This window comes from Eptesicus fuscus, chromosome 21, assembly GCF_027574615.1.
Source record: "Eptesicus fuscus isolate TK198812 chromosome 21, DD_ASM_mEF_20220401, whole genome shotgun sequence".
NCBI classification, from domain to species: domain Eukaryota; kingdom Metazoa; phylum Chordata; class Mammalia; order Chiroptera; family Vespertilionidae; genus Eptesicus; species Eptesicus fuscus.
The window spans coordinates 1524024-1549319 of record NC_072493.1 but is presented as its reverse complement, the minus strand read 5'-3'; the positions used below and the strand labels follow the sequence as shown (position 1 = coordinate 1549319).

At 57.9% G+C, this 25296-nt stretch overlaps 1 protein-coding gene across 1 annotated transcript; it reads left to right on the top strand.

The window, feature by feature from the left end:
- Window positions 1–603: 603 nt before the first annotated feature.
- MMP2 (matrix metallopeptidase 2) lies at window positions 604–23871 on the top strand. The gene is made up of 13 exons (XM_054710608.1): window positions 604–861; window positions 3949–4175; window positions 5149–5297; window positions 6113–6241; window positions 6443–6616; window positions 10019–10192; window positions 11435–11608; window positions 13135–13290; window positions 14266–14401; window positions 16127–16263; window positions 17266–17425; window positions 21284–21393; window positions 23027–23871. The coding sequence occupies exons 1-13, from the start codon at window positions 706–708 to the stop codon at window positions 23128–23130; spliced, it is 1986 nt and encodes a 661-aa protein (XP_054566583.1). The 5' UTR covers window positions 604–705; the 3' UTR covers window positions 23131–23871.
- Window positions 23872–25296: the final 1425 nt, after the last annotated feature.

The following is a 25296-nucleotide window of genomic DNA, read 5'->3' as shown; positions in this document are numbered from 1 at the left end:
CTGCAGCCTGTCTAATCGTCTGTAATGCAGCCGATCTGTTTCTGACCCCGCCTCCCCATCTCTGACCTTGTCACTGGGAGTGCAGGCAGGCCTGCGTCCCTCCGAGAACCGCTGCTCTGACCTCAGATCCTGGAGAGGCACACCAGATGTCTCCCCGCAGGGGGTCGCTGGGCTTCGTGCCCACATTCGGGGGAAGGGGAAGAGAGGTCGAGAACTGATGGTGCAAGATGAGGCCTGGAGCAGCAGCAGGCGGCGGGGAAAACAGGCTGAGGAAGAAAAAGAGGAGAAAAGAGGGAGCGGGGCGAATAGGGCAGCGAGGGGCGGGCCTGAGCGCGCCGCCCCATCCCCCCACACCACCGCTACCTCCTTGCACTGCCAACGCCCTCCCAGCCCAGCCGGCCACATCTGGCGGTTGCCCTCCCTTGTTTCCGCTGCATCCAGACTTCCCCCAGGGGTGGCTGGAGGCTGTACATCTGGGGCTTTAAACATACAAAAGGACTCGGGGACCGGCAGCACAGGCAGCCGCGCAGACGGAGGCGCAGGGACGGGCCTCGCGCAGCTGCGCCGGGCAAAGCGAGGCCACAGAGGCGAGCTGTCCCTCGGAGCGCGGCGCGGCGGAGCGGGGCCAGCCGGGCGGCGACGCGGCCACACACCTCGAACCAGAACCAGCGACCTCCGGGGCGACGCACGGGGCCCAGGAGCGCGATGAGGGAGACGCTCGTGGCCCGGGGCGCGCTCGCCGGCGCGCTGCGGGCGCTCTGCGTCCTGGGCTGCCTGTTGGGCCACATCGCCGCTGCGCCATCGCCCATCATCAAGTTCCCGGGTGATGTCGCCCCCAAATCGGACAAAGAGATGGCCGTGGTGAGTTGCTCCGCAGGCCTCCAGGAGCCAAGTTTAAACAAACTTTGTAGGCGAGGTTGGGGGGTCTCCCGGCTACACCTCCTCCCACCCCGAGGGGCACACAACGGGGGGAAGGGCTTCCGTGAACCGCCCGGCGGGAGTCTTGGGCCGGCCGGAGGGGGGGTCTGTTTTGGAAACCGTAGGGGGGCTTTTTGTGCGTGGCGAAGGCCTTTGGTAAACAACTTGGAAACTTTCCGGACACGGCAGGGGGCGTGAGGCGCGGGGGAGGGCCTGGGGGGCCTGGCCAATGCAGGAAAGGGCTCTTTGTAAATAGCTGGGGCATTGTCCAGTATCTGAAGGATCTGGCAGGGGCGGCTTTGTAAACAACTTTCGGACACATCTGGGGGAGGGGGTCTGGCTGACCCTTGGCAAGCATCTTGGTAGGCCTTTGGCAAAAGGCCTGCAGGCGTCCCGTTAGCAAACGGTGGAGGGTTTTTTAAGCCCCGGCACTTTGGAGAGAGGCTCCTGTGGCACGCGATTTGGGTAAACTCTTGCACACATTGGGAGCTCCGGGCCGAGCGGGGCTTGGCAAACACTGGGGACCTTTGGCACACATCTGGAGAGGGGCCTTGGACACACCGCCTGAGGGGACCTTTGGGCAAATATTGGGGGCGGGAGTGGCGCCGAGAGCGCATCTTTTTCGCCTGGCCCAGTGGACAAGGTGGCCAGAAGGGTCAACGGTTGGATCTTGGAAAGTTTCCTCGAATTTCAGCAACTTCTGCAAAGGGATGGGGGACCTGAGAGAGGTGGCCCGCGGGGTCGGAGGGAGGGGCAGGCGCTGGAGGCCTGGCGCGTGGGGCGGGGGTGGCGGCGCCCAGCGGGTGGGAAAGCCGCCAGCCAGCCCTCCCTCCTGGCGGGCGCCCAGCAGCGGCTCCGGCTCCGATGGATGCTGTTCTGTGAGCGCGCGCCTGGCTGGGCACAGGGGAGGGCACCGTCCCTCAACCTGTTAGCGCCTGGAGCTGGGGGACCCCTCAGGATGTTCCCTCTAGCCCATAAGAAATCTGGAATCTTATTGCTCCCCGCCCCAAGAAATCCCCAGTTCTTCAGCCTGGTCCCCAGCCTACTCAAGACAGGACTCCTGTACCCGCTGGCCACCCGGGAACCCCTTCTCAGCATGTAACACCCCTCCTTTCCAGCATCCAAGCCTCTGTCCCTTTTGGATAAATGGGTTGGGAGAGCTTACATTTTTAGGGGCTGATATTCTTTTTTTTAAAAATATATTTTTATTGATTTCAGAGAGGCAGGGAGAGGGAGAGAGAGATAGAAACATCAATGATGAGAGAGAATAATTGATCAACTGCCTCCTGCACACACACCCCACACTGGGGATCGAGCCCCCCGGGCATGTCCCCTGACTGGGAACCAAGCCGTGACCTGCTGGTTCATAGGTCGGTGCTCAGCCACTGCTATTCTTTCTCGTGGGTCTGGAGCTGGCTGGCATCATGATGTGGCTGTTGATTAGGGGTGAGGGTGGAGCTTTGGAGCCTTGACAAAGCGACCTGGGTGCCCACACCTTCCACGTCCATGTTGCCCAGAGGCAGCGCAGTGGGAGGCTTGAGAAACAGGCGCTGGGCTTGGGCTGCCTGGCTTCAGATCCCAGGTGCACGAACCAGCTGGCCTTGTGTGCCTGGCAAGTGACCTCCCCTCTCAATGCCAGCTTCTTCCGCAAACTGAGGGTAATACGGGTGCCCGTTAAAGCTAATCTTGCACACTCCCAAGTGGCACATGGTAAGCACTCGGTGTTAGTCATCATGGTTGTTATTATTACTAGAGACCCGGTGCACGAATTCGTGCACAAGTAGGGTCCCTAGGCCTGGCCAGCAATCAGGGCCAATTGGGGCCTTCCAGCTGCCGGTCGGAGACGTCCTTTGTTCCGCGCTGCCCCCTGGTGGTCAGTGCACATCATAGCGAGCGATCAAACTCCTGGTCTCTAGTCGAACTCCCAAGGGGACATTTTGCATATTAGCCTTTTATATATATAGATTATACCCTGCATTTTCCTTTCCTAACTACTCCAAACATGGTGAGAGTCCCTATCGTAAGGTCTCCTGGCTGCTTTCACCTTTCCAACTCAGCGCCCATCACATTTAATTTTGCATTCATTTCTGTTGCACCCTGGCCAGTGTTGCTCAGAGGGTGGAGCGTCATCCCAAGCACCAAGAAGTCTCTGGTTTGATTTCCATTTGGGCTCATGCCCGGGTTTCCAGCTTGGTCCCCAGTAAGGGGCATGCAGGAGACAACCGATCAATGGTTCTCTCTCATAGATGTTTCTCTGTTTCTCTCTCTCCCCACCCCCCCCCCCCAAAAAAAAAAGTCAGTAAAAAACATAGTTAGAAACACCTGTCATGTTCACCAGTTTACCCCAGCACTAGCACAGGGCCTGAAACATGGCAGGTGTCAAAAAGTATTTGGGGAAGAAATAACCGAGTTGGTTGGCCCCTGACCCTCTGCAGAGGCCTCCGTTTGGGCAGAGTCCCTGAAGTGCATTTTTGGAATGACTGATCCAGGGTTCGGGGCCAGGGCTGTCTGCTGCTGCCACCCATGCACATAGCCCTCGAATCTCTATGTAAGAAATGGGAGAAAAATAACTCCTATGTCATCATCAGCCGTGAGGTGGAGTAAAAGATGGTGGAGGTAAAGAGGGGTAGTGAATTACAGTTCTGAGCGTGGCTCTGGAGCCAGATTGCTTGGATCCGAATCCAGCTCTGCCATTTGTGAGCTGTGTGATATTAGGCAAGTTTCTTAACCTCTCTGTGCATTAGTCTCTTCCTCTGTATGATGGGGATAGTAATAATAACCACATTATAGAGCTGCTGTGAGCATGAGGGTTACATGCTGACGTCACGCTCTCTACAGCTATTACGTCACTCAACTAGTGGGCGTCCAAGTTGGTTTGGGAACCCAACACTCCACCCAGTGCCCGGGGCCCCTGGAGGATGTCCTGTTCTGGGCTACGGGGCTGGGCCGGGGCTGGTGACTGCCGCCTGCTTTGGTCAGGACGATGCCGCCCTCCTGTGGCTGCTCACCTCTGGCGCTCATTTCTCCCAGCAATACCTGAACACCTACTACGGCTGCCCCAAGGACAAGTGCAACCTGATTGGGCTGAAGGACGCGCTGAAGAAGATGCAGAAGTTCTTCGGGCTGCCCGAGACGGGCAACCTCGACAAGCGCACCATCACGACCATGAAGAAGCCGCGCTGCGGCAACCCCGACGTGGCCAACTACAACTTCTTCCCCCGCAAGCCCAAGTGGGAAAAGAAGGAGATCACGTACAGGTACCGAGGCAGGGCTGTGGCAGCGGGCCTCGGGGCCGTGGCACACAGGGTCTCCTCGGGCCGCCCCGCTCCAGGGACCCAGGAGGTGTCCTATGAGGACTCGGAGTCTTAAGGAGTTCACATATAAAGTTCTTAGGAGCTGGAGTCAGACAGACCTGGACTCGACTCTCACACTTGGTAGCCGGGAGGCATCGGGCTGCTTATTTTTCAATGCCCTGAGCCTTGGCTTTCCAATCTACAGAATGGGTCTAAAACAAAACCTTCCTCGTACGTTGGTTGGGAACTGAGCTGGGTCCCATATGCGAAGGGATTTCTCAGTGTTCGGCATGTAGTAAGCGTGTAATAACTGACAGTCGCTGTGTCTCCTGGCTGGGGGCTTTGGGGCAGGTGGAGAGACTGTGGTATCGGTTGCTAATTGGTTATATGATGGAGTTGTCATCGGTTGTCGATTGGGATGACCCTCTGCGGAGGCCTGTTTGGCTTTGGCCTCTGCTCTGTACGGCTCGTGCTGGATTCCAGGATGAGAGAGAGCTCGGCCCCATGTCCCGTGTGCACTGATTTTACCCTGTGCGTCCCCCAGCCAGAAGGGGCAGGTGAGAGTCCTGAAACAAGGCCTGAGGATGTTGGCTGGTCTAGGATGCAAGGCATTCTGGGCGCGCTGTTCTCACCACACACACGTATACCTGTCTGTGTGCACACCTGCACACACTCATGCACACACTCGTGCACACCTGCACACACTCATGCACACACTCTGCACACACTCGTGCATACGTGTAGGGTGTTGACCTACACGTATACCTGTCTGTGTGCACACCCCTCACATGCTTATGCACACATTCTCACACCTGTGCACATGCGCCACCCTTGCACACATCCGTGCACTCGCACAGGTTCACATGCGCCCTTGCACACATGCACACACACTCGCGTGCGTGTGCCTGCTCATTCCTTTGCATCTCTCCACCTCCAGGATCATTGGCTACACACCTGACCTTGACCCCGAGACGGTGGATGATGCCTTCGCCCGCGCCTTCCAAGTCTGGAGTAACGTGACCCCCCTCCGGTTTTCTCGTATCCACGATGGAGACGCCGACATCATGATCAACTTTGGCCGCTGGGGTAGGCAGAATTGGGACCAGCAGGGGCTCATTGTGGAGATGGAGGGGCTCAGCCATTGGAGAGGCACCGGGGTCCTGAGAGCAGCTGAGATGGGAGAGGAGAAGGGGCGGACGCCGAGTGGTAGCTGGGACCAGACGCTGGAGAGCCACGTGGATGTGAGGCAGCGTAAGCTGCGAGCACGGGGTCTTCCCGCGCCGCCCGTGCAGTAGCTGCGACAGACGAGGGGCTGGTCACATTCCCATTGGTCTCAGTGCAGTAAAAGCCAGGTCCCGTGTCTCGTCACACTGGCCACACTTCAAGTGCTCTGTGCCACAGGGGGCCAGTTGGTGATGCACCGCACAAAGCGTGTCCCCGCCATCGCAGGAAGTTCTGTTGGGTAGCACGGGTCTGCCCTGAGGAACTCCAGGCCTGGGAGGAGGTCAGAAAGAATGGAGCGGTGTAGACAGGAGAGCGAGTGGACAAGCACCCGTGGCCACTGGCGCCGTGTGGGAGGGCGGTGTGAGCACTGGCGGTAGTGTAGACATAAAGGTAGGAGGTATAGACATTGTGAGCAGCATGGTGATGCAGGTGGGTGGTGTGGACCTGGGTGGCCAAGTAGGCCTGGGGCTTAGAGATGTGAATATCGGTGATAGACTTGACCATGGAGACCTCAGGATGCTGACCATGCAGTCAGCAACTCTCTGTTGACTTGCTGTGTCCCAGTCTTGGATAACTCCAACAGGATAGGGGAGGGGACACATGCCAGGTGGGTGGGGTGTGGCTGGGGGTCAGGGCCCAGGGGGGGCAGCTAGAAGCTGAGACCCCATGTGTTCCAGAGCATGGAGATGGATACCCCTTCGATGGCAAGGACGGGCTCCTGGCTCACGCCTTCGCCCCGGGGCCAGGTGTTGGGGGAGACTCCCACTTTGACGACGATGAGCTGTGGACCCTGGGAGAAGGGCAAGGTAAGAAAGGGACCGTCCCCACGCCCAAGCATCCTCTCCAGTCCTCTGCCTGTCTCCCCGTAACCTAGCAACAAGGACCGTACCTTCCCCCACAACCCTGGGCACCTCCATTGCTCTGATGGAGGGGGAGGGGAGCCACATAGGATTCTGGCCTCTGGAGAAGGGCCTGAGAGGCTCACCCCACCCTGTGTCGCCCCCCAGTGGTCCGAGTGAAGTACGGGACCGCCGACGGGGAGTACTGCAAGTTCCCCTTCATGTTCAACGGCAAGGAGTACAACAGCTGCACCGACGCGGGCCGCTCCGACGGCTTCCTCTGGTGCTCCACCACCTACAACTTCGACAAGGACAACAAATACGGCTTCTGCCCCCACGAGTGTGAGTCCTCCGGCCCCAGGCGCCCTGCTGCCCCGTCACCCACGCTGCCCAGGCCTGGCACTGCCAGGCAGCCAGCGTCCCCCAACCCCCTTGACACCCTACTGTCCCTCTCACCTGTATAATTATTCACTTGATGCTTTCATTAAGTCAGTTCTTTTTTATGTCTCGCCATGAGCAACGATATTTGCAAAATCACAGGTTTGATGTGCTAATTATTTTTTTTCTTGCACACCTTAGGATGAACTTAGAACTATTAATGTGCCCAGTGGTTCTCTCTAGAACCATTCTGTACCCTCTGGGCAGGATTGGGGGCTCAGGGGCACGAGGAGAGCGAGGCTCAGGGATGGATCAGAAGTTTAGCAATGGGGTTGGGGACCGAGACTCAGACACCAAGGCTGGGGGACACCGACCCCTGGCATTTCAGCCGTTACTCCTGGTTCTGTGTGTGTGTGTGTGTGTGTGTGTGTGTGTGTCTGTCTGTCTGTGTCTGTGTATGGGGACTGTTCCATCTGCCTCTCGGTCTCTTGTCTGTTTTTGCTTGTGTCTACATCTCTGTGTCTTGACCCAGTATTTGTGTGTGTGTGTTCGTCAATGCCCAAAACATAACATGTTCAGATATTGTGAAGCCATATCGAGGGAAACATTTTTAAAGGGGTCAGGGTGTTGACCTACACAATCCTTTTAAAAAACACCCTTGACACACTTTTTAATCAGGAATCTGAGAATGATAGTACGTATACCTTCATACTCTGTCAAGTCATCCTACATGATGATTCTGGAGATTGAAAGCCAGAAAAATGGGAGAAAATCCAAGCGTTTTTCTAAATACTTCTTTCTCCTCCACCCTGTAGACTCCTTGATCCGTACATGCCTTTGTCTTTTTGGCTGTAATGCTACATGTTTGTGAATCCATCTGACACCATGGCAATTGAATACTGACCCCCCCCCCCCAGCCATTTTTTAAAATATATTTTATTGGTTTATTACAGAGAGGAAGGGAGAGGGATAGAGAGTCAGAAACATTGATGTGAGAGAAACATCAATCAGCTGCCTCCTGCACACTCCCTACTGGGGATGTGCCCGCAACCAGGTACATGCCCTTGACCGGAATCGAACCTGGGACCTTTCAGTCCACAGGCCGACGCTCCAGCCACTGAGCCAAACCGGTTAGGGCTCCCCCAAGCCATCTTGACAGAAGGGTTCTGTTTATGCTTTTGGTACCAAAGCCCACGTGATGCTTTGTATGTTAAGTAAGAGTTCGAGCCATTAATAAATCAGAAACTTCCAATAGAAGTCTGTTCTGCAGGCTGCATTTCCCAGGAGGGATTCAGGTGCCATGTCCCCCTCCCAGGCCTCAGGCCTTGTGATGAGCAAAGAATGCCTTGATGCTCGAAGCGAAAACAGCTGTAATTCATAAGTTTGGGACATTAGCCATTTACTTGGTATCTAGCCAGATGCAAGTACGCACAGCACGCACGTGTTTGCGTCTGGGGGCAGATGTTGTGTTACTCAGCCCCTCCTGACTGCTGAGTCAGTGTCTGTTTCTCTTCATCCTTGTTGGGGTCAGGATCTGAGAGGAGATCGGGGCTTCCTGGGTGGTAGACACACAGCCGATGGGGAGCCAGAGGCGGGGCGGTTAACTCTTTGCCTTTCCCCACTCGGAGGCCACCAGGCATCTGGCCTCAGTGTGGCCTCTTATCCCATTGTTGCTGGCGTTTCTCTCTCTCTCTCTCTCTCTCTCTCTCTCTCTCTCTCTCTCAAATATGTTTTTATTGATTACAGAGAGGAAGGGAGAGGGAGAGAGAGAGAAACATCAACAATGAGAGGGAGTCGTCCATCGGCTGCCTCCTGCACTCCCCCCACCGGGGATTGAGCCCAAAACCCAGGCATGTGTCCTGACCGGGAATCGAACCAGGGACCTCCTGGTTTACAGGTCAACGCTCAACCACTGAGCCACACCGAGCCGGGCAGGAGACGGTCTCTTGATTGGGGAGAAGGAACCAGTGAGGATACGGGGCCTGAGTCCCACGACTGGGCTCCATCCTGGTCGTGGTGGAGTTAACGCGCTGGTGAGGTCACCTCTGGCGCAGTGGTGCACAGATGGTCCTCGTTACGCACTTGTGGTTTTGCTAGCTGGCAATTCCAGAGATGCACCATTGTGTAGCTCTGGGGTGGATGAGGCCACGGGCCACAGGGGAAGAACCCAAGACAGATAAGCCCAGACTCTGAATCCCATTCTCTGCCCCCAGTTCTCCAGTCATGGCCCTGTCTCGGGGAGGTCAGCATGGATGGAGCTTTCCAAAGACTCCCCTCTCCCTCCCTCTTCCTCCCCCACTGCCTCCTACAGGGACCACAGAAAACCGCCTGGGGTGAAAGGAGGTGAAACCGGGGTGTGTGTGTGTGTGTGTGTGTGTGTGTGTGTGTGTGTGTGGAGTGAGCAAGAGAGGTTGACATTCGTGTGTTTTGTGGCTTTCCGTGACACCCCTCACCCAGTTCTTCCGTTTATGTGACCGTGAGCGGCTCCGGAACCAGCTTTCTCGGGGCCTCAGTTTCCCTGTCCATCAAATGGAGAAGCTCTGGTGGTCCTGCCGACCATGGATGATGTATTGAATGATCCACATGGTGTGGGCATCGGCCAGGCAGGCGGACAGTGACCTTGGGCTGGAGCAGGTCCTGGGGGCTCCCTGCTGTGCGCCACGAGTTCACCACGAGGGTGAGCCTCCATCAGGGCCCAGGGGAAGGCTGGGGTTGACCAGGAAGCCAGGGGAGGTCCCCAGGACTCAGAGAAGCAGCTGCGTACCAACCAGTATCGGTGATTTTTTCTTTTTTAATCCTCACCCGAGGATATTTTCCCATTGATTTTTCAGAGAGAGGGAAAGAGAGAGAAACATTGATGTGAGAGAAACACATGGATTGGTTGCCTCCTGCATGGGCCCCCGGCAGGGCCCAGGCCAGGGAGGAGCCTGCAACCGAGGTACGTGCCCTTGACCGGAATCGAACCCGGGACCCTTCGGTCTGCAGGCCAACGCTCTATCCACTGCGCCAGACCGGCTAGGCCAGCGGTCGGCAAACTCATCAGTCAGCAGAGCCAAATATCAACAGCACAACGACTGACATTTCTTTTGAGAGCCAAATTTTTTAAACTTAACCTTCTTCTAACGCCACTTCTTCAAAATAGACTCGCCCAGGCCGTGGTATTTTGTGGAAGAGCCACACCCAAGGGGCCAAAGAGCCGCATGTGGCTCGAGAGCCGCAGTTTGCCGACCACGGGGCTAGGGTGATATTTAATATTTGCACGCTGTCACCTCCCTGGTGAAGCCAGCTCTGCCCAGCAGGGGCCCGGCTGATTTCCCGGTGCCCGGTGGGCGGCCTCTCACGTGCACCCTCTCTCCCCCCACCCAGCCCTGTTCACCCTGGGTGGCAACGGTGACGGACAGCCCTGCAAGTTCCCGTTCAGCTTCCAGGGCACCACCTACAACAGCTGCACGACCGAGGGCCGCAGCGACGGCTACCGCTGGTGCAGCACCACGGAGGACTACGACCGCGACAAGAAGTACGGCTTCTGCCCGGAGACCGGTGCGTGCCCCCTCCCCCGCCTCCCCCCGCCTCCCCCAGAACACTCACAGGACCCCAGCCTCCTTTCCCCAGGCCGGGGCTCTGCCCGAATACTTAGCAGCACAGAACCAATCGCCCCTTCAGCCCAGTCGGTGCTGCCTGGTGTCGGTCCTGCCAGGGACCCCCTCTGCATGGCCCACACTCCCTCAGCCTCCCTGACCATGCCTTCTCTTTCTTTTTAAAAAAGCTTTATTGTTGAAAGTATGACATAGGTCCCCCGTTTCCCCCGTGAACCTCTTCCAGCCCTCTCTCCCCCCCCCAGGCCCTCCCCACCCCACAGCCTGTGTCCAGGGTGGTGCCTCTATGCAGACAAATTCACTGGCTGGTCTCTTCCCACCCCCCACCCCCCGCCTTCCCTCTGAGGTCACCCATCTGTCCATGCTTCTGTCTCTGGGTCTGTTTTCGATCACCCGCTCATTTGGCTCGTTAGGTCCCGCCGGGCACTGCCTGTCTCTGAGGGCGTATATCGCTCGGCACAGTGCTCCCCAGGCCCCTTGCTGTTCCTCTTCGGATCTTGAAGTCTCTTCCCTGCCTTGCTTTGTCAGCACGAACTCTCGTCTGCCTCTCCCCCTCCTCCCTCCCTTCGTCCCGCGGGTACGAGTGAGCACCTCCTTTCCGCAGGGGAGCAGGCAGCCTTCCCGAGGGCCCGCTGCGACGAAGCTGCGGGTCCAGCGAAGGGTGTTGCCCCTTTGTCCCTGTCCAGCCCCTTTGCCTCTGGCCCCTCGGTCCTTCCATGGGACCCGATTAAAGCTCTGCGTTTGAAGCCTGGACCCTGCCTGGCAGTATCTGCTCAGGCAATTTAAAAATACATATATTTTTATTGATCGCAGAGAGGAAGGGAGAGGAGAGAGATAGAAACATCAATGATGAGAGAGAATCATTGATTGGCTGCCTCCTGCACGCCCCCTACTGGGGATCGAGCCCGCAACCCCAGTCACATGTCCTTGACCTGAACCGAACCTGGGACCCTTCAGTCTGCAGGCCGACGCTCCATCCACTGAGCCATCCGGCCAGGGCTCAGGCAGTATTTTTTCATCTCTGAGTCCCCGGTTTCCCCGTCGGTGAAATGGGGTGGACGGTCCCGACCGCACTTGCTGGGGCTCGGGCTCAGTTGGGGGCGCGGTGAATGTCCCCGTCACGTCGCCGCCCTGGTGGTGGAGGGCTCGGGCTGCTCACGGCCCCCCCGCGTCCCTGACTCCACAGCCATGTCCACCATCGGCGGGAACGGGAACGGCGCCCCCTGCGTCTTCCCCTTCACCTTCCTGGGCAAGAAGTACGAGCGCTGCACCAGCGACGGCCGCAGCGACGGGAAGGCCTGGTGCTCCACCTCCGCCAGCTTCGACGACGACCGCACCTGGGGCTTCTGTCCCGACCAAGGTACAGGCCCGGCCGCGGGGCCCGCCGCCCGCTCCCCGGCCCCCACCCGCCTCAGGCACAGACAGAGCCCTCCACTCACCGGGGCGGGGACGCGTCCCTGCTGAGGTCCTGCCCATCCACGGAGGGGACACCACCTGCTCTGGACCCGCCCTCCCCAGAAACACCCGCTCTCGGTGGACACGTGTCCCTGCTTAGACCACGCCCATCGGGGCAGAGGCACGGCTGCCGACGGAAGGCCCCGGCCACCTTGGTACCCGCTGCCCCCGAGACTACCCGCCATGGCACCGTGCTGGGCTCGGTACTCCCCTTCCTACCAGGCATCCCCACTCCAACAGACAGCTGCCTCCCGGGAGGGGGTGGGCGGGAGGAGAGGGGAACAAGAGGAGCTCATCTGTGCTCCCACTCCGCCTCCACGCAGCAGCAGAGAGCCCAAGAGCCTCCCTGCCCTCCCCCCGCCCCCCGCGCACTATCCTTCACCAAGTTGTGAATGGGGGTGCGGAGACACAGCCGGCCTGAGCAGCTCTCTGCCTGCCCAGAGAACTCCAGACGCGGTGGCTTAGAACAGCAGAAACGCGCTCTCTGGTACTCCTGGGGGCTGGAAGGCTACAATCAGGTGTCAGCGGGGCCACGTTTCCTCGGGGGACTCACTGCACTCCTGCCTCTGTCATGACGTGGCCGTTCCCCTCCGTTTCGTCTCCGTCTCTCTTCTTATAAGGACGCCAGTCCTACTGCATTGAGGGATCACCCTACCTCTGTGTGACTTTACATTTTTAAAAAATATATATATTTTTATTGATTTCAGAGAGGAAGGGAGAGGGAGAGAGATAGAAGCATCAATGATGAGAGAGAACCATGGATCAGCTGCCTCCTGCACGCCCCACACTGGGATGGAGCCCGAAATCCGGGCATGTGCCCTGACCAGGAATCGAACCATTACCTCCTGGTTCCTAGGTCGACTCTCAACCACGGAGCCAGGCCGACTGGGCTTTACGTTTTAATTGACCTGCAGGGACCTTGTTTCCAGATCAGGTCACCCTCACAGGTCCTCTGGATTAGGACTGGAGCCCACTGTTTGGAGGGACGCACTTCATCCCACAACAGGTTCGCCCTCGGCTGAGCCTGGGCAGCCACCGGAAGTGCGAATGGCTTTCACTGCTGTCCCTGGGGCAGGAGTGGGGGACCCTCGGCCAGCCTGTCCCCACTCTCCTATCGGTTTGGAGACTGCGGAGCAGGTTTTGCCCTGGTCTCCATAGAGAGACACAAAGCGCCAGGAGGCACGATGTGTAGCCAGTGGGACTTCAGCGGACGCGCAGATCTCGTTTTTCCCTTCGAGCACACGGGCAGCCTGCCTGCGTGAAAGGACTAGGCCTAGTCTCTTCATCCCAGAATTCTCAGGAGCGGGAAGCATCCATCCGGGCCCCTTCCAGGGCTCTCCCCACCACAGGACGGCCTCCAACGTCCTTGTCTCTGAAGCCAGGCCTGACTCCTCTCTCGTCTCTCTCCCCTGCCCCCCCTGCGGCCCTCAGGGTACAGCCTCTTCCTGGTGGCAGCTCACGAGTTCGGCCACGCGATGGGGCTGGAGCACTCGCAGGACCCCGGAGCGCTGATGGCCCCCATTTACACCTACACCAAGAACTTCCGCCTGTCCCACGACGACATCAAGGGCATCCAAGAGCTCTACGGTGAGCCTCAGCTCGGGGCTGTGGGCCGGGCGTCTGGGAGGCTGTGCAGCCCGGGATGGAGGCAGGGGGTGCACCAGGAAGGTCCCAGCTCTCCGGGATGGCAGGCGACAAGGACGGGAGGCACCGGTGATGACCTGGTCTGCAGGGGTCAGCCCTCCCCGGGGACCCAGGACAGCTCCTTTCCTTTCCAGATCTCAGCAGTGTCCACGCCCCTCTTGGCACTCCATCTTTTAGGGAGTAAACTGAGACCTGAGAGAGGTCACCTCCCTGGCCCCAGGGTCACCAGGTCGCAGCCACCAAGTTAGGTTTAGGATCCAGGAGAATTAGCTCAACGCGGGGCAGGATTTCCCAGCGTTGCCATGGCCTTGACGATACAGGCATGCAGGTTTCTAGTTTTCCTGACGATTCTTTTGTTTGCATGTGTAATCGGAACAATACAACTAGGACCTGCGACCGGTGCTTGCTTTATTATTAGTGCTTGCCACGAGGCCGGAGTCTAAAGAGTTAGATCCACGTTTTAGAAAAAGTAGATGTGTAACGGTACTGGTGCTGCGTGGACCACGCCGAAAGAGGGCAAGTGGTGCTTGAGCCGAGCGGCTGGGGGAACCAGCAGTGAACTTGAACCCGCGATGGAGGGGGAGGTACCGGGCTGTATGCTGCCTCTGCCCCTCACCGGCCGTAAGAGACTGGTCTTCACCTCTCTGGACTCAGTTTCCTCATCTGTGAAGGGGGGACCGACTCGGGTGACGTCCGTGAAGAGCATTATAAAGTGCGAAGGGCCATGGGATTTTGGCTTCTCTCCACTCCCCTCTCCCCACGTCCAGGCACCGGCTCCCTCTCCTCCCCGCCTTACACAAAGGCCAACATAGTGCTTCTTCGGTACCTTAGCAGGTTGGGTGGGAGCCTTGGGGGCTCAGCCTGGTGCGGAGAACCCGTGGGGCGGGGGAGAGTCTGAGGTCAGGTGTCCTCCCCCAGGGCCCAATCCTGACACTGACACCGGCCCCGGCCCCTCCCCCACGCTGGGACCCGTCACCCCCGAGATCTGCACACAAGACATCGTCTTTGACGGCATCGCTCAGATCCGCGGGGAGATCTTCTTCTTCAAGGACCGGTGAGTGTGGGGCCTGCTGCTTGTCCTCTGCCCTGGCCCCGTTTGCTGGCACCCCAGCCCTTGCACAGGGACCCCACTAGACGCTTCCTGGAAGGGCCGTAGAGGTAGTGTTTGCTGCGTGTCACATGACCTCCGGGTCTCAGTGGCTTACCCCCACAGGCATCTCTTGCTTTCTCCCAGTCTGTGGGTCTACTAGGCGTGTTGGCTTCAGGCTGCAGGGTGGCTGGGCATGCGCTGCTGTCACTCATTCTCCTGGGATTTGTGGCCGCTCGTGGCCGATGGCAGAAGCACAGGAGGCCAAGTCGGGCCGCACAAGCACAGTTAAAGGCTCACATCACGTCTGAGGGGATCCCATTGACGGAAGCAAATCCCAGGGCCCAGCCCAAGGCCTACCCTCAGGGCCGGCACTGCAGAGTCACATGGCATCAGACACGGCTGTGTTTCTAACAGAGGGATGGAGGGGAACATTGGAAAGAATCATCCCGGCTGTCACAGGCCTTCTCCAATGGCCAAACTGTCCTATGTCCGGGGAGCAAGTGACCACAGGGTAGAGAAAGGGGGTGTCCTTCATGCTATAAAGACCCCACTCTATTGACCAAGGGCTGAGACCCATCCCACGGCCCTAGCCCTCCTGGATAATGGCAGATGGTATGAGGGCTGCATTAAAGACCTATCCATCATCCATCCGTGCAAACACACAAATACCCATCCATCCATTCATCGATCTATCCATCCACCCATTACCCATCCATTATCTACACATCTATCATCCATGATCAGTTCCTCCTCCTCCTCCATCCACCCATCTGTCCAGCCATCCATTCATAAAGCATACTAGTTGACAGAGCGGGCTCGGGGGCCAGAAGGCCTGGGTTAGACTTCCAGACCTATTACTCACCAGTGGCCCGATCATAGGCCAGTTAATTAGGTATCTTTATCTCAGTTTCCTCATCTGTGAAACGGGACATATTTCCCCACCTGTCTCAGGGCTGTTGTAAGGGTTAGGTGAGCTCCGCCCGTAGAACAACACCTGGCACAGCGTCCGTGTGTCTCATCATGCTAGCTGGTATCATCAACAACTAATCACTTGGCATGGATGGTGCCAAGTACTTGGTTAGACTTGAGGAGCTGGGGGTGGGGGACGGGATGCTGCGGGTAGAGAGGCTACTTAATGCCTAGATCCGTGTTCTCAGGGGTCCGTGGGCCTTCTACCCTAAACCCCCTAGGGTGTGCGTGTGAAAAGTGTGGGTGTCTGCTCCCACCCCCAGGCCCTCTGCCTGTGATCTCTGGGAGTGGGCCCCAGGAATCTGCATTTGAGCACATCCCCCTGATGACTCTGATGCACGTTCAAGTTGAGCATCATGAGTCTGGTTTGGGAAACTGAGGCAGAGAACACGGACAGCAATACAGGGCAGAACGAAAGACGTGGTTGCAGAAGCATCAGTGGGTCAAAGGCTTTGTGGCCACCTTCAGAGCAGGGAGGCGTTGGCGAGGAGGCAGCCCTCGGAGCGGCCTTTCCGGAGACGTGGACTCAGGTGGACGGGGAGGGGCTGACCGGTTGGGAGGGTGCGTGAGACGGGGGGAACTGCAAGGGCAAAGCTAACAGAGATGCACGAGTTCCTGGCTTCTGCGGGGAGGAGCCGAGAGCCGGGTGGGGCAGGACGGCGGTCCATATGTTTTGGGGAAGGGCCGCCTCCGCTCCACTGTCCCCCTCCACCCCCTCAGGTTCATCTGGCGGTCGGTGACGCTAGGCGAGAAGCCCACGGGGCCCCTGCTGGTGGCCACTTTCTGGCCTGAACTTCCGGACAAGATCGATGCTGTGTACGAGGCCCCCCAGGAGGAGAAGGCGGTGTTCTTTGCAGGTGTGTGGGAAGGATCCTGCCGGGCCCTCGGCTCCTCGGGGCTCTGCCTCCCGGTTCCCGGGCACCTGGGCGTGCTCCCTCCGCTTTAGGGACCCATTCTTCCAACCACCGCATCCGGAAGCGTGGGCTTCGCCTGGGAGGCTGGCTCCGAACCCAGCGTCGGAGAGCACCGGCCCACGGAGCGAGCACGCCATTCCCTTGTGTTCTTTCTCCCTCCTGAGTCCTTTTCCAGAAGGAACATTGCAGCTGCGTGCTGGTGTCTCTGATGCCAGCTCGAGCCTCTAGCAGGCAACAACTTTAGTTGGAATTTTAAAAACAAACACACAGTTTGCTTTTATTTTTAAACTTTAAAATGAACATATTTTTAAACATTTCAAAATGAATTCCTTAGAAGTAAATAATTGTATAAGGAGTCTCTAGAAGTGGTCAAAATCATCAAGAGAGGGTCACGTGGCGAATGTTTGGGGAGCCCTGCTTTTATCCAGCGTGGATTTGAGCACCTGCCATGGGCGGGGGATCCAGCCCCTGCCCTCACAGAGCTCACACACCGGCTGTTACGGGGCTGCAGTCAGTGCTGGGACGCGGGAGGGGGGACCGGCAGGTTTGAGCTTCTTGGAGGAGCCGAAGGCTCAGCCAACCCCGTGGGTACCCGTTCCACCGGCCGACTCCCAGGCCTCTTTGCCCCAGGATCGTGGGCTGTGGCCAGGGCAGTGCTGGCCCCAGGGCTCCTGTGCACAAATTAGAAAAAGGTGCCCCCACGTGGCAGGCATGGCACCCACAGTACACGGCTGGTGAGTGGAGTGAGGGCTGGACTCCTCCCCAGTCCCCACCTTGGCCAGGCACCTTCTATAACCAACTGTAACCCCGTCCACCTGAGCCCTGGCCGGGCCTCTGACCCCAGGCGTGTCCCTGCTGAGAGTGGCCACAGCGGGGTCCCCGGCAGACGGATGAGGGGAGGAACGGGCTGGCCAGTCCCTGACCTGCTCTTTGCCTCCACCCCAGGGGATGAGTACTGGGTCTATTCGGCCAGCACCCTGGAGCCCGGGTACCCGAAGCCGCTGACCAGCCTGGGGCTGCCCCCCAGTGTGAAACGAGTGGATGCCGCGTTTAACTGGAGCAAGAACAAGAAGACATACATCTTTGCTGGGAAGAAGTTCTGGAGGTAAGGAGGGCCGCAGAGCCGGCTGCGTGCCTCCTGGGTCACGTTCGGAGGCTGGTGGGCCCTGGATGTCCCCTCTCTGGCCTCTAACCTGCCAGGACGGCAGCCCCTTTGGGAAGCCATCAAGGGATGACGTAGGCGCCTGATGGGCACAATTCTGGTTAGAACCGCCTTCCCCTTCTCAGAATTCTTGATGGGCCCATGTCTGGTGTGGAGCTTCACAATTCGGGATGATTCCCTGAAGGAAGGGTAATGAAAAGAAAGGTGGTAGCTTCTCCTACAGACACTGTTCCAAGGGCTTTAGGAGATGAGTGCTCTTCCTATTCCCACTTTATAGAGGAGGACACGGGTTCAGAGAGGTTAAGTATGCAGCTTAAAGTCACACAGCCAGGTAGTGGCAGTGTGGGCTTTGGACCCTGGAATTCTGGGTCCCAGAGAACATGCTGTTTTTCGCTATTCTACACTGTGCCCCCAAAATAGTGGGGGGGTCTCAAGAACTGGGGTGTAGAGGCAGGGATGGGAGAGGGCAAAATATGATGAAGACTGAGAGATGGGTGCACCAGCTTCCCCCAGGAGCCAGCATCTGAATCAGGGGCCAGCTTGCCAGCAGGTAGCTCTCCTCCAGGTTAGCTAAAGGGAAGGGTTCAGTTCTGAGAGGTCAGGGTCAAGGTGAAGGGGCAGCGGCCCCAGAGCTGGGAATGGTCAGTGAGAAGCAGCCTCGGGGTGATTGAATGTTGTCCTAGTTCCCAGGGAAGGAAATTGTGGTTCACTGTGTGTTGTTGGCCACAGAGCCAGGATCATACCTGCCTTTCCTGTCCCCTCACCCTGGGGCCCCTCCACAGCACCCTAAGGGTCATTTGGTCAGGGGGAGGAGGTGATTGTGCAGGATGGGGTGGCCGGGCGTCTTCACCCACCCACGTTCCTCTGTGGCTGCCGCTGCCTCTGGCCCTGGGTCTGTCCTCCCTGGAACAATCCTGCTTTCTTCCCAAGGGCCCTCTCCTCCCACTTTCCCGCCCACCACCCGCCCCGGCTGCCCAGGCGTTCCGAAGGGTGGAATTCCAGACATACTGCTAAGATACTTAGCAGCTCAAGCTGATTGATATCTCAAGCCTCCAAAGAACACAGCCAGCCAGGAAACCCCAGGGCGGGCTCCCCGCCCACAGGCCCCGGAGCCCTCCCAGGCTCACGTGTGCAGCCGGATCCGGCATGGTGGGCGCTCCGGATCTCCCGACCTTAGCATGTGGGCAGTGAGAGGCACAGGTTCACAGACGTGAGCCTTAGAACCCCAGTGTCTTTGAATCGTGGAGTTTTATTTTCATTGGTTTCAGAGAGGAAGGGAGAGGGAGAGAGAGAGAAACATCAATGATGAGAGAGAATCATGGATCAGCTGCCTCCTGCACACCCTACACCAGGGACTGAGCCCACAACCCGGCATGTGCCCTGACTGGGAATCGAACTGTGACCTCCTGGTTCATAGGTCAGTGCTCAACCACTGAGCCATGCCAACCAGGCTGGACAAACATGTTCCTATATGTGGACATCTGGGTATGTCCACATATAGGAACAGATGCATCCACATGTGAACATGCATGTGTGCACACACATTACACACACACACACACACACACACACACACACACACACAGTCCATGATGGTGCTGTGCTGGGGTTTCTCACAAAGTTACTGCCCCCCAGTCCTGTTCCGCAGCAAGCCCACCTCCCAGAATCAAGGTTCTTAAACGTGGCAGAGCTGTAGGTTCCTTCAGAGGCTCTGCGCACCGATTCCAGAAGGGCCAGGTCTCGCTCCCATGAGCTGGAGATGCTGGTCCTGGTGCAGAGTCTGCAGGGAGCCCAGACCTTCCCACCCCCCTTCCTGGAGAATGAGAGAGGGCCCCAGAGCAACAGAGGACGAGTAGCTGCCTCCAGCCTGGCCATCCCCTCCTTCATGCCAGGGAGTGCTCAGCCTTTGTTTCTGGAAGCTTCCACGAAGCCCTCAAATATCTATTCAACATCTCCTGTGTGCCAGGCACTGAGCGGGGGGCGGAAAGACAGGGGTCAAGAAATAGTCCCCCTTCCTTGTGGAGCCTCCAGTACAGCGAGAGACATAAACACACTTGGGCAAAACAACAGTGGTTCGTGCCAGGCCTGAGGCTGTGCATGCCACCTCTGTTTCTCCTTGGAGGCAGATATGCCTATTAGCCCCATTTTCCAGGTGTGGAGACTGAGTCCTGTGTGCCTCAAGGATACACCCGTGGAACCCGTGTTCCTGACGGCCATGTCCCCAGCTGCAGAGGGGGCTTCCAGAGTGTCGCAGGGAAACCTTTCAAAGCAGCGCACAGGCGCGCGGGGACACTGCAGAGGAGACTCTGGGGACAGAGAGAGCGAAGAGATGGGGGCCCCTTCGGAGCACATTCTCCCGCCACGGTGCTGAGCTCTTCCCCGGGGAAAGGAATGTGGAAGCAAATGGCTTCACTTCTCTGAGCCTCAGTTTCCTCATCTAGAAAATGGGGTTGATGCCTGCCCGCCTAACGTCCGTGGGTAGAGCGAGAAAGCCACGAGGGCACGTTCAGGGACACCTCGCTCTGAGCCACCCTCACTTTGTAGAGGGTGTAGGCTGAGGGCTCGGTGGAGGTGAGCAGGTGGCGTGCTGGGATTTTGAGGGGCACGCTTGGTGTGGGGACCCCAGGTCAGGAGAGAGTGTGCTGGGTCTTGCAAGAAGTCTAATGACGGGGCTGGTGTGAAGAAAGGCTTTTCTGGCAGTTTCGGGGTGCTGGGCGAGAGGGGAGCCCCCTGGAGGAGGGCGCTCAGAGGGGAAGCCGTGGCTGGCGTCTGGGCTGGAGGTGGTCGGCCGGCTGGCTATGGGGAAGGAGCGTCAGCTGTGCCCCACGGTAAAGGGGCGCGTGGCTGTCGCCAGGATGGCCCTCAGACACGGAGCCGGCCAGGCAGTCAGCACCGGAAGGCCAGACGCCAGGTACCCGCAGGCGCGGAGTGGGAGCGCATTCCACGTTGACAGAGTAATGACGGGGTGGAGTACCCGTGGAGAAGGGCAGGCATCCATGTGACCCCGGCACTTAAAGCGTTCTCCCGAAATCACAAAGACAGAAAGTCGCAAATGCCAACCACGTGCTCCAAGTCGCTACCCGGATTAAAGGCGGGGCGGGGCGGGGAGAGCTGTGCGCCCTGGGACTAACCTGCACGGTGACCTCGCTGTCCCGGCCGAGATCAGCCCCCAGGACACGCGCTGTCATCTCCACGGGACAGGCGGCGATCTGTCCCAGCCAGGGAAAGCGTGGTGGGCACATCGCGTCCAGTGCCCGTCACATTGCCGTGGGCATCAGAGTTTGTAGAGGAGCTAATATGTCCCCAGTGGCCTGCCAGCTGCGGGGACAGGCCCTGTGCGTGTGCTCTTGTCTGTGGTGTACACATGAATCGAGACATTCGAGGAAATAGAACCCCAACATCCAGCTGGTAAAATCGAGGCTCAGAGAGGCCTGGGCTGGACTACCCCTTAAAGCTGGGTACCCTTTTCGCGCCTCTGGTCTGTGAGCTGGGTATTCCGGGAACCCTGGTGTCGTAGGATGGTCGTAAGGACGGACGGAGAAGGGAAATGAAAGTTGTTAACACGCTGCTTCCACGTGGGCGGTCATCACAGGATGGTTTGCATTGGCCTGTGAAGGTCACGGCATGAGTGGAGGGAGCTGGGGTTCAGACCTGCTCTGACCAGCCGGCAGCCTCCCAGAGAGGCGAGGTCTGGCTTCCCAGGCCCACCCAGGAGCCGTCAGCGGGGCCCTCCCATCCAGGCCCGGGGAGGGGTGGCCGCTAGGGAGGCCCCGCGGGTCCACCATGTCCCGTCCCTTGCAGATACAACGAGGTGAAGAAGAAAATGGATCCCGACTTCCCCAAGCTCATCGAAGACGCCTGGAACGCCGTCCCCGATGACCTGGACGCCGCGGTGGACCTGCATGCTGGTGGTGAGCTGCCCAGGCCTCTGTCCGCTTTCTAGGGCCCCCCGCCCCCGCCCAGGGCCCCGGTCCTACAAGCACACACTCCCTCATTGTGCAGGGAGGCTCGTGGCGCTGGGGAAAACAAACCGGCCCCTTCAGCCCAGTGCTGGGAAGGCATCCAGACCCCGACCTCTGCTCACGCAGCAGGCTCCAGGCAGCAAGACCCGGAGAGGCCCCTCACAGCTGCAGGCCCTGGAGCCAGGAGGGGGTGGGCGGGAGGCCTGCGGGGCCAGGAACATGGGCTCTGTGCCCTGCATTCATTCTGGGGCTTGATCCAGGCCCTGTTGGGCTCCACAGGCCTTGTCACCGCCTCCCGTTAGCAGAAGGATGGCTCCGTTTGAGATAGGACTAACTTCGCCATGGCCTCTTGCTGATGTGGCAAAGGTCCCATTTCACTCACTGTGCCCTGGTCCCTTGCTGAACAGAACAACCAGTGTCATCGAGGGGTAGAATTTGGGGTTTGAAAGCCATATTCTTGAGGAGGCTTCTGGGAGTCTCTCGGGCCCTGGAAGTGGTCCAGCGTGGCTTTTTAGAGGCCATTTTAATTAAATTCACAAAGATTTTTTTTGAGCCCCATCGTATGCTGGATAAGCACATGGCTCTGACCTCTAGTGGCTGAAGGTCCACCTGTCCAACAAAAAGCAGGCACGATCAGGTGCTAGGTTAAGAATGATCAGGAATAGCCAAAACCGGTTTGGCTCAATGGAGAGAGCGTCGGCCTGCGGACTGAAAGGTCCCAGGTTCGATGCCGGTCAAGGGCATGTACCTTGGTTGCGGGCACATCCCCAGTAGGGGGTGTGCAGGAGGCAGCTGGTCGATGTTTCTCTCTCATCGATGTTTATAACTCTCTATCCCTCTCTCTTCCTCTCTGTAAAAAATCAATAAAATATATTAAAAAAAAAAAAAAGAATGATCAGGAATAAACAACCAACGAGCACCTAGCATGCCAGGGTTTTAAAGGAAGTAAACGGGATTGTAGCACAAATGAGTGAAGTAGGCGAGGCAGACAGCAGGGAGTGGTGGGGTCTGTGGCGAACCAGAGAGCACATGGCTCATTGACAAGGGGATGCAGTTGCTTCTCTGCTTCTGATGATGGTTGCCCTGCAAGGACGGGGCCCGATGTGGCTGGATATTCCAATTATTTTCAAAGGAAGCAGAAAAAGTCCGTATTTTCTTGTGACACGTACAGATGTTTACACGGTAGCGACTTTTGCAGAATTCAAAATAAAACAAAACAAAACAACAACAACAAAAAACCTTGTGTGCACCAAGTAATACCCACCTGTGGGCCCGTGGGGGGAGCAGCCTCCGGTTTGTTGCCTCCGGTTTAGGGATGGTGCTCCGAGGAGCACTACGTACATTAGTAGTAGCACGTGTGGTCTAATTTCATCTTCACCACAGGCCCTAAGAGTATCTCTGTTCCCCTCCTGAAGACGACTCAGAGAGCCCACTCCCACAGCCATGTCCCTTTCCCAGCCTCGGAGGGTCCCCTCCGGGTTAAACGCTGCTTTCCGAGGGCACGCGGCTTTCAAAGCTCCCAGGAACCTTCCAGGGCCAGCAGGCCTGGGGTGCTCACAGCCTCTCCCCTCTCTCGTCCCAGGTTACAGCTACTTCTTCAAGGGCCATTACTACCTGATGTTGGAGAATCACAGTCTGAGGAACGTGAAGTTGGGAAGCATCAAGTACGACTGGCTGGGCTGCTGAGCTGGCCGCAGCGCCCACCGGCCCGGCGTCTCCATCACGCTCTGCACGCCGGGCCCCGAGCGCCAGGGAAGGACCCGGATGGGCCTGGCAGCCTTCAGCTCTGTGGTTAACCAGCATTCTCACCGCCACCTGGTAATAGAAGATTCCGGAGAGTGACTGTGCCCTGTGCCCAAGGAAAGGGGCTCCTTACCCCTCCATAGCCCACCGGCCTTCCAGGCCACTCCAAAGAGAGGCTTTGATATCCTCAACACGGCCCTGCCCAGGGCCGCCTGGTGCTGCCACACCTCAGGCTCTCCTCCCTCCACAACCTCCTGTGGCTCCCAGCCCAGAGGGACTGTCTCAAGAGGGCACTGGTGGCCCAACAGGCTGGCCTCACCTGGCCTGGGGGAGAAGCGTGGCCAGGAGGCCACCCAGCCACCTGGCTTCCCACTGCTGGCTGCCTGAGAACCTTCTCTGGATGCACTTTGTCCTTTTCTTTCCAACCTTTTTTTTTTACTTTTCCACTTTGAAATCGCATTTCCTGACAGAAGGACTCGGGCCGTCTGAAGTCACTGGGTGAGGCGTCCCAGCCCACCTTGCGATGGTTCCCTGGCTCACTCTATTATTCCAAATCTATCCCCTCCTTTCCTCCACCGGATGGAGGAAAACCGAGCCACGGCTCCCTGCTCCGCCCTCCCCTCCTCGCCCTTCAACAATTCCCCATGGGAAATGTCAACAGTACGAATAAAGACACTAATTGAGTGGCCGTGTTTGCCTCTGTGTTTATAGCCCCCGCAGGAGGAGGAGGCCTGCACAGTCCAGACGTCTGCTCCCTGAAGGGCACAGGTGACACCTGAGAGGTCCTCAGGTGTGTGCTGGGGTCCCTCTGCCCAGGGAAAGGGGCTTGAAACAGTGAGTGATTCTGTGGCTGTAATTGCAGCCTCTTTGAATCTCAGTTTCTTCGTGGACAATAATCCCAATTCTAACACGAATGAACAACAGCCCCCGCCATGAATAGGGGGCCTACTATGTGCCAGGCACGGTACATGCATCATTTCATGGAACCTTTACAACAACCTAAAGAGAGCATGGCCAGTTTTTATTGATGCAGAAACTGAGGCCCAGAGAAAAGTGATTTGCCCAGGGTCCCATAGCTATTAGGTGACAACCCAAGTCAAGGCCAAAGATGACCTAGAGGAGGAGTAATAGCCCTCAGCCCAGAGCCTAGAGCAGCAGCATTACCCTCTCCCTTTCCTCAAAAGCCACCCTAAGTACACAGCCGGGGGGGAAATGCCGCTTGCTTTCTACACACAGCTTCTCTTACTGCGTCAGCTCCTGGGGGCTCCTCCAGGGAGGGTGTGATGGCACTGGGGCTCCTGTCCGAACAGGTGTAGCTCTTCAAGCCTCATAAGAACTATGAGGTGATTCTGAATTTTCTGAGGAGACAAGCCTGCAGAGGGACAACATCTGCCCAGGGTCCCAGAGCCACTTAGTTGGGGCTCAAGGTCTGGGCCACTTTCCTAGTTCCCTGGCCCAGGCCTCCATGCGGGTGGTTCTGCCACAGGTGGCCAGACTCATAGGGACCCTTGGGACCTGTGAGCCCCCATAACATCCCTGGAGGGGAGGGCTCTTCCGTTGGGCAGTATGCTGAGACTTGGGGTCGGCCCTTTGGGAGTTTCATGGGGGGCAGTCTGTACCACAGTGGTCCCAGGGGGCGGCCTGGAGGAGGCCTTGGGACAAAACTCCTCAGTGATACCACTACCCCAGCAATACACTCTTCTCAGCCCCTGCTCTCGGGGTGGGCTCAGTGTGGTTTTTCTCCTCAGTGAAACTGACATGACCTGGAACCCCTTCATGGTCTTGGGCTGGGGGCAAGCTGGGCCACCTTCGGATTTCATCACCTCACCCACATGTATCGAATGCCTGGGATGCGGAGAGCTCTGGGCTCAGCATGCGCTTGTGGCCCAGGCCCTTACTTGACCTACTGCCTGATTTCTCTTAGGCCAAAGTTGTGGGCTGATTTCAACCCTGTGGGGTAGAACGTTATCTTTTTCCATCCCTAGAGGAGAAGAGAGGCTCAGAGAGGTTAAGCGAGTAGCTGAAGGCCACCTTTCCCTCTATCTGGTGGGGTTGAAAGATTCCGGATTCCCAGGGAGCAGGGGAGCAGGAGCAGCTGCCCAGGGCGCG